Raw genomic sequence first — 8584 nt, forward strand, 5'->3', positions numbered from 1 at the left:
ATCTTGTAACATTCCGTATATATCTTTGCTAGGTCTCTCTACTTCACCACCTGTCAGAGCTTTTACCGCCAGAGCCAGAGCCCATTTTTCCACCTTGAGCTTGGGCAGCAAATGCCACTAGTGAGCATATTAACTACTATTGACACATCTCCCCCATTCTACCATATTTGTGGGATAACCACGCAGCTAATGCAGGGCATCGTCTTGTCCCACAGGGCAGGAGGCGCAGAGGCTCTCTCCCTTGACCTTTTGTCATCCTCTGAACACCAGCCATGTCACTGCTGTGGGAGGACAGGGAGGTGCGGTTCGACATAGCACCATCGCAGATGAAAATGCGACCTGGCGAGCAGCTGATCGATACATTAGACTCTGTGGAAGACACCAAGGGTATGTACGTGCGTGCGTGCCTCCGGTAAACGCAAGGTGTGCTTTGCGAGTGAGCTGTGACACAGGCGTGGCCCGCACTAAATGACATTGGAAATTGAAATGACGAGAAGCGAGTTCGTCGCATTGGAGATCAACGGCTGTTTGCTGCTTTCTCAGATCGTCACGGTGGAAGCGCCCATGCTGTTCAGACAGTCGGTGACCGTGACTGTCGGTGCTGTTCACACCGTCTGCGCAAGTGACGACTTCCTTATGGTGCGAGTCCTCAGCTCGGTAGTGGGTGATGACGTAGTTTCGCATTTATGCCACCATTGTGACAAGAAGCGAAGGCGGTGACCGTCTGTGTGATGACAGGACAGCAGTGAACATCTGTGCAAGGACATAGAATGGTGGTGACCGTCTCTGTGACAACAAGCAACATCGGTGACCGTCTCTGTAACAACAGGCGAAAGCGGTGACTCTCTCTGTGACGATAGGTAACAGCGGTGACCGTCTCTGTGACAACAGGCGAAAGCAGTGTCCGTCTCTGCGACGACAGGCTACAGCGGTGACAATCTCTGTAACAACAGGCAAAAGCGGTGACCGTCTCTGTGACGACAGGCAACAGCGGTGGCCGTCTCTGTAACAACAGACAACAGCGATGACCGCCTCTGTGACGACAGACCTTAGCGGTGACCGTCTTTGTAACGAACTGGTAACAGCGATGACCGTCTCTGTGACAACAGGCGAAAACAGTGATCGTCTCTGTAACGACAGACAACAGCGGTGACCGTCTCTGTGGCGACAGACAACAGCGGTGACCGTCTCTGTGGCGACAGGCAACAGCGGTGACCGAGGCCGGATGCTGGTGACAAACCTGCGCATCATCTGGCACTCGCACGCCATGCCGCGCGTCAGCCTCTCGGTCGGCTACAACTGCGTGCTCAACATCACCGTCAAGCAGGTGAACGCTCTGCTCGGCTGTGGCCAGCCCTCATAGCGCTGGCCTTGCTCACCGCTGCTGACATCGGCCCCGCTGTGGTGGTGACGGCGGCTCCGGTGTTTTCCCAGCGATAACCACGACCCTAGGCGGGCTTGTCTTAAATACTGATTGACGCTTTGTGACATCTCACTGAAATACGTGCTGGGATTACTGGTCTTACTGGTCCAATGCTGACACCACGAAGGGATAGTGACAAAATTGAAGAAGACAGTATTCCATATAAGAGAACACTCCGTCCGTACTCATACGCTGCGAAATATTTCACTAAAATGCAATGTGGTGGCCCACTTCCTGGCTGTGGTTTGTGTGCAAGACATGTCAGCTCCGATGCATGCAGACTATGTTTATGAGCTACTCGACGTTTAAAGATCTTTGAACATCGAGGTGTTGTTAAAGCCGTGTTAAAACTGTCATACCGTAGGAAATGAAAAGAGCTTCGTCAATATGACCACTATCCACTTGATTACGTCGATTTACTAGTCTATGCTGGTATTCTGAATGTCGATTACTGTCAGCATAAAACCCCGGGGAAGAACACGTGCCGGGCTAGCCGGTTGGATGCGACGCTCTTGGGCGGGGAGTCAGTTTAGCCCCCCCCCCCCCCCTTCCCAGCACAGCAAAACCGAACTGAAAGAGCTAGAGACAATGGATTCACAGTGCAAGTAGGCCAGTATATTTTTAGGCCAGCCAATTTTTAGGTCTCAAGATCACGACCTTCAGGGTAAAAAGAGAAAACAAGCTCAAACTCCACATTGTTGTTCGAAGCGTCCTCAGACCTGCTCATGCGGCGACATTTAACTTAGATACGTCTACTAAGGAAAATCTGGTGTCCATCTCAGGGCAGTGACATTATTTTGCCTCTAGGTCACAATGACTCAACACTTTCGAGATTGTTTTGATACTAATATGAATGTACGTCGATAATTATTCTCTGTGGTATTTCCTGACAAACGTTGACAGCAGTTGGTTTAGGTCAGTGATCTCTGACCATCATAAGATCAAAATAGCATATATATATATATATATATATATAATATATATATATATATATATATATATATATTGACGTCCCTGTGATCAAGATATTAAAAATGAGCGCCAGAGATTATTCCGTAAATCAGTGTGTACCACAAAGAGACAAGTTGATTTTGATCTCGGTCTAACATTCACGCCTGGCTCAAGCTCAGTACAATGAGTCGCAATCCTACAATGAAAGCATGCTTTTGTCTAAGAAGCCGTCTCAAACACTTATGGTTTCGCCTAACAATCCGTTTTCGTATCAGATTGAACGATTCCCTTGGAATTGCCATCGCTGACAGACAAGGCCTGACCGTGACCTGCCATAGGTCGGCGACCTTACGAAATGCAGCTATTGTCATACCAAAAGATTTGCTAAGAACTTTCCTGGCAACTGAACAAAAAAGTTTGCGGCGGCTACGCTGAGCTGTTCCAGGCTATCCCCGAGCAAAATTTTAGGGTCGAGAAGTCAGATTGACCCCCGCCCCAAGATATATGAAGTCCTGTTTGCTTATTTGGGGTCAAATGCTAGTGGCACTCCCGGTAAATGGACCCCTTATACTTTTTGTGATGCTTCCTTCATTTATTTGCTAATCACCGTTATTTTGCCGGGCATGGCAAAAGCAACGCCCGTAAACAACTCAATGAGAGCCCCAGCAAAGATTATACTGCGTTAGACATTACTACAAGACAGGCTCCTTCAAGAAAATCATGGACAGTTCCACGCATCAGCACAGCTTGTATCTGACCAGCGGCGTACTGCGCTGTATCTGAGCTGTTCACCGCACTCCACCTAGGTGAACTCCAAGCTACGCGGTATGACCGAGGCCCTGTACATCCTCACCAAGTCGGGCAACACTCGCTTCGAGTTCATCTTCACCAACCTGACGCCGGGCAGCCAGCGCTTGTTCACGTCCGTCGGCGGCGTGTACAAGGCCTACACCAGCTCCCGGCTCTACAGGTGAGCGAGAGCTGCACCAGGGCTGCGCTGGCAGGTGGGGGTCTACGTGCCACCTGTACAGGATGGCGGGTCTAAATGCACTCACTGGGGTCTGCTCGGGTTGCCGTACAGGCTGTGCTTGTAGCTGAGGCATGTTGGGCCGGGAGCTTTGACCTAGTGCCGGGTCGAAAGGTGGGCAGGATTGCTCTCGTCAAGAGGCGCAGGCATCATGGATGGTAAAACGGAAAGAGCAACTGGTAGAGCACTGAACCGCGATCAGAAGAACCTGGTTCGGATCGCAGCAATTCCGAGGAGAGGACTCGCGTTATGACGCATACATGGCTGAAAGTCAAATGTCATCCAGTCCTTCTCAGAGTTTCATGACGACTAGCAACGACCGGGCACTTAATTATGCTAACCGTTTTGTACCTGAGTACTCAGCAGACGAGTACGAAGGCCCGAATGATTGTTCCATATGTGGTACTAATACCTCGCCTCAATCCTTCCGTAAAAGTATAGGCAGGTGCTGACATCATCACAACAACACAACACGTAACAGGGCCTTCCGAGCCCCTCTTCATGTGACCCCCATACCCTCCCCGGACAGGGAGCTGAAGCTGCGCGGCGCCATCGTCTCCAACAAGCAGTTGCGGCGGTTGCCGCAGGAGGAGATCGTGAGCCGGGTGGACGGCGTGTGGAACCTCTCTTCCGACCAAGGCAACCTCGGCACCTTCGTCATCACCAACGTCCGACTCGTTTGGTTTGCCAACATGAACGAACAGGTGCGCGGCGCTGGCGCGGCGGCTTGTGCAGTGGCGAGAGGGGGGGGGAGTGGGTGGGTAGGGGGGGGACGTCGAGTTGCATTGGAATGGCTCAGCACCGAGTGCACTCAGCTGGAAATGACCTGTCGCTGGTCACTTCGAAGTGCGGCGACGAATCGTTGTATACTTGCCTTCAGAGGCGTGGTGGATCAAATAAGACTATCGATGTGCCGTTAAGTTATGTTGAGAAACACGTATTTCACAATTTTGTTGAGTCCGTTTTTAAGCGAAAAGAGGTTCGGAAACTCGCTTAGCCCTTGTCCTGATTCGCCGTTTTTCATAACGCGGACTGGCAGGGGATGCGACCCCTCGCCCCCTGCGTTTCCGAACTAAGAAAGGTAGAGCTTGGCGAAAACCACCGATGGGTTGGTTTCAACGAGGCCTCGGAATTTAGATGACCTTTTATCTCATTAGGTCAGCAGTTGACCCCATTATGCCAGGTCAAAGTTAAATGTGTGTCAAAATCGCACTTTTTCAGCCTTACAACATTGTCCATACGAAACCATGCTTCGTGGCGATACAAAGCCTAAAGTTCATGTTTCTTGTTCAATTATGACTACATTGGTGTAGGCGTGTATGCTCTGAGTCTACGTGTATGAGATATGGCTCTGTTAATGTAACCGTGTGGCCCCGCCGCAAGCGTTCCGCGCCGGACGTGGGTCGCCTCGCAATGCTCCTGAAAATCCGCTGCTGGTCAGACCAGAAAAGTTAGGAACAAGTTTTGTTAAAACGTGCGTAGTGGATGCCCCATAACCTGCTGAAAGCTCATCAGGATGAGGGCTAACCCTCGTAGGGGGATTAGGAGAACCCTTCGTAACGAGGAAGCGGCCGATACGACCCCCTCACCCCTTTGAGTTTTTCTGAGGATACCTTTCCGGCATGTCGTACAAGGGTGTCCAAATTTTCAGTAGCTTATGGGGCATCCATTGCGCGTATTTTGATTAAAAAATGTGTCCCTAGCCTTTCTCGTTTTGAACAGCGGTGGTTTTTGGGCAACACTGTACGACGACCTACGTCCTGCAAATGCGGGAGGAGGCAGTAGACGATGCCGCGGAACGCGCACGGCGGGCCGACTTTGTTACACTAACGAGGCCATGCATTATGAATATATGGTCAAAACACAAAACCACGCACCATGTAGGTCGAAATTGTACAAGGAACACACCTGTGTAGTTTTCGTGCCGTTACCAGGCATGGTCTCGTGCATGTGAGCATGCGAACCTAAAAAAGTCTATTTTCGGGTAACTTTGACCTTGGACCTGACATAATTGGTTGATTATTATCCTAGCGATATGACAGTCGCGTCGCCAGTGCGTAATGTCAGTCACGAGATACTCGTTGAAGCAAATCCACTGATGTTTTCCACTAAGCTCTATCTCTCTTAGTTTGAAAATGGCAGGAGTCGCATCGCCCCCCCCCCCCCCCTCCCAAGAGTTCGCGTTATGAAAAACGGAGAACCAGGGTAGTGCTCCTGGCGAACGGCCCAATAGCTTATGTTTCGAGCTATAACTCAAGAGCACATCATTAATTGTACACGATCTACCACAACGCAGTTATCTAGGCCTACTCGGAGACAAACCCCTTCTTTACGCTACATATCACTGAACGCCTGGAATGCAAGCGTTACTGGTTTGTAGAAGCTGTTACGCCCTTAGGCGAATACGCCCCGCCACCAACAGGCCACCTTTCTTGTCAGCCCGAAGCGAATGCCTCTATCTTTCACTGGTCGCTCGCCTGTGGAGCCTGTGGAACAGACTGCTAGACTCAGGAACGCTAAATGCCACGTGTTTAGGCGCGGCATCGGCTAAAACGCTATGTAAAACTGATGGACAAGGCCATGTGGAAATGCTCCGCTTATTGAGCGATCTGCCTCTGTCCAGTTCAACATGTCGCTGCCGTACCTTCAAATGGACTCGGTTCGCACGCGGGACTCCAAGTTCGGCCCGGCGCTGGTGGTGGAGTCCACGGAGAGCAGCGGCGGCTACGTGCTCGGATTCCGGATCGACCCCAAGCAGAAGCTGATGGAGGTCTACAAGGAGCTGGACTCGCTCTTCCAGGTGGGCGGCGCGCCGCGACATCGGCTGACGAGCGCCGCAGCGTCCGTTGCATGATCACGAGTCCTCACGGCAGATGCGCTGGCTGTGCTGGTCTGTGGCACGTGATCAATGCTTGTGTCCCGATCCCCGGGCGTGTTCGTGTACCGATTGATCCAAACATTTTCCGAGCGATAGAAGTATCTGTTTTGTGCCGGCTCGGGGTGTTCGGAGTGGTCGGGACGAGGGGCTAGATATATTTGGTGTGTTAAACAAGTATGCACTGCTATTGATATACGAGAGGTAATGTACTTTCGCCAGGCAAGAGGTGTTTATGAGGCAAGAGGTGTTTTTACAAGAGGTGTTTATGCACCGCTGCCACGTGTACAAGGAAAGTTGTGTTGCGCTTTCGCCAGGTGTAACGGAGGCTGTTTTGTTGCACCGTCATCAGAGATGCATGGGGTGTTAGTGTGCTGGCACCAGGTGCACAAGGGGTACTATTGTATCGTCGCTAGGTGTACTGGGGATACTTTTGTACCGTCGCTAGGTGTGCTAGGGGTTGTAATGTACTATATCTGTTTGTACAAGAGATGCCCTCGTCCCGACGCCAGGTGTACAGGAAGGGAGTAATGTGCCGTCTCCAGGTATACAAGAGATGTCCTTGCGCCGTCGCCAGGTGTACAAGGGATGGCATTGTACCATCTCCGCGTGTACAAGAGATGCCCCCGTCCCGCCGCCAGTTGTACAAGGGATGGCATTGTACCATCTCCGCGTGTACAAGAGGTGCCCCCGTCCCGTCGCCAGGTGTACAGCGAGACGCCTGTGTTCGGGGTGGAGTACACGCGCGACTGCGAGAGCGCTTCGATGACGGCGGACCAGCTGAGCAACGACATGGACAATATCGCCGAGATCGACGACACGGAGCCGCCCGCCGACACGTTTGCCTCCTATTTCGCCGACGGCGACCACGCGCAGGTCAGAGGCTGCCTCGGCGTCAGTGGACGATGGTGCGGCCGCTGCTGACCCATGGTGCTGGGTAGATGACGCCGGAGTGCGTCGCTGCTGCTGTGATTGCACGTGGCACTGACGCTGGCTTTGATGGAGCCAAGTAAGGTGATGAGCTCTTGGTGAATCGGCATTGTGAGTTGGAGTCATTACTCTGACGTTGATCGGCCTTCAGTGCTCCAGAAGGTACTAGTTGAAGGGAGTGTTCCTGATTTGTATGGAGTTTTCAACGGAAATGGCGGCGGTACGATCATGCAACGAACGATCGTTCAGATATTACGTCAGAGAAATGCTATTCAAATCCTGCCACCTGATTGGCCATGAGGCGTTCAAGGCCAACAAGAATATAATCGTTAAGTTGTTCATATCTGGCGTTCGTGAGCACGATTTTCAGACGGAACAAACGTCAATTGATTCTGAACCAGTGTTGTGTAAGTTGTGCCAATTTCAGTCACGAATCACGTCATGAGCTTCATAATGCAAGAAGTTGTACATGGGTCCCATTCATTACAGAAATGAGACTCAGATCTAATAACTTAATGATAGCGCAATAACTGAGTATGTGAATACAAGAAAACACGTTAAACTCACGGACAAATGTGCAAGAACACCCCGAAAAGTGGCCAGATCACGAGCACGTAACGATGCTGGTTCAGCACACACCTCCAGCACCACCGCGGCCATCTCGGGAAATCAAAGTACTACAACTGGGAACTAGGGTGGTATTTCGCATGGTCGGTTTGGCAGCACCCAGCGTCATACAAACCTTCCATGATGCAATGAATGATGTATTGCGGGGCATATGTACTAAAATTACCCATTTATCAAAGTAGGCTTAGTTCACCGTATTTGGTGTTTGCTTCATTATCTTTAAACGTGAACATTCCCTCTAAACGACGTTGTCGAACAAGCGTAGACTGCAGTGGTAAAACGCAGGTCTTCCCTCATAACGTTTGACCAGTGTTTAACCATTACCTCTTGGAACTATAAATTAACCGTACTGGAGGTCGTTCATTGTCAGAATAAGAACCGCCATCTCGTGTATGTCTTGTGGGCCACCTGTTCTGACCGGCCGCCTGGTGTCGCCAGGACCGGGAGCCGGTCTACTGTCCCGAGCTGGGGCTGGCGATGGAGCGGCTCAAGGACGGCTTCACGCTGCAGAGTCTGTGGCAGGTGGTGCCGCAGTAGAGCCCGCGGCCAATGCTGCCCCTGCAGAGCCAGTGCCGCCCCCGGACGACGCCCGTCGCCGCGCGCGCCGTGGGCGGGGGTGCACAGAGGGCGAACGTGGAGCCTGTATGTTTTGCAGAGTACGACAGATGGGAGATGATCTCGCTACCTCCCGCCCACGTCGGTGCCAGCGGCGAGACAGGAGGCTGTGCTATCTCCCCGCCACCGCGCCAGT

The 8584-nt window shown here is 51.7% G+C and overlaps 1 protein-coding gene across 1 annotated transcript; it reads left to right on the plus strand.

The window, feature by feature from the left end:
• The first annotated feature begins 221 nt into the window (after positions 1–221).
• LOC119113477 (Bardet-Biedl syndrome 5 protein homolog) lies at positions 222–8370 on the plus strand. The gene is made up of 7 exons (XM_037237786.1): positions 222–387; positions 1203–1327; positions 3181–3344; positions 3931–4105; positions 6025–6201; positions 6982–7152; positions 8272–8370. The coding sequence occupies exons 1-7, from the start codon at positions 273–275 to the stop codon at positions 8368–8370; spliced, it is 1026 nt and encodes a 341-aa protein (XP_037093681.1). The 5' UTR covers positions 222–272.
• The last annotated feature ends 214 nt before the right edge of the window (positions 8371–8584 follow it).

The sequence above is a fragment of the Pollicipes pollicipes genome, unplaced genomic scaffold, assembly GCF_011947565.3.
Source record: "Pollicipes pollicipes isolate AB1234 unplaced genomic scaffold, Ppol_2.1 Scaffold_7262;HRSCAF=8765_pilon_pilon_pilon, whole genome shotgun sequence".
Classification (NCBI taxonomy): Eukaryota; Metazoa; Arthropoda; class Thecostraca; order Pollicipedomorpha; family Pollicipedidae; genus Pollicipes; species Pollicipes pollicipes.

Excerpts from the sequence above, each read along its gene's own strand:
- LOC119113477 (XM_037237786.1), top strand. The coding sequence starts at position 273 with ATGTCACTGCTGTGGGAGGACAGGGAGGTGCGGTTCGACATAGCACCA. Across the intron at positions 4,106-6,024 it reads TTGCCAACATGAACGAACAG|TTCAACATGTCGCTGCCGTA; the intron begins GTGCGCGGCGCT and ends GCCTCTGTCCAG. Across the intron at positions 6,202-6,981 it reads AGCTGGACTCGCTCTTCCAG|GTGTACAGCGAGACGCCTGT; the intron begins GTGGGCGGCGCG and ends TCCCGTCGCCAG.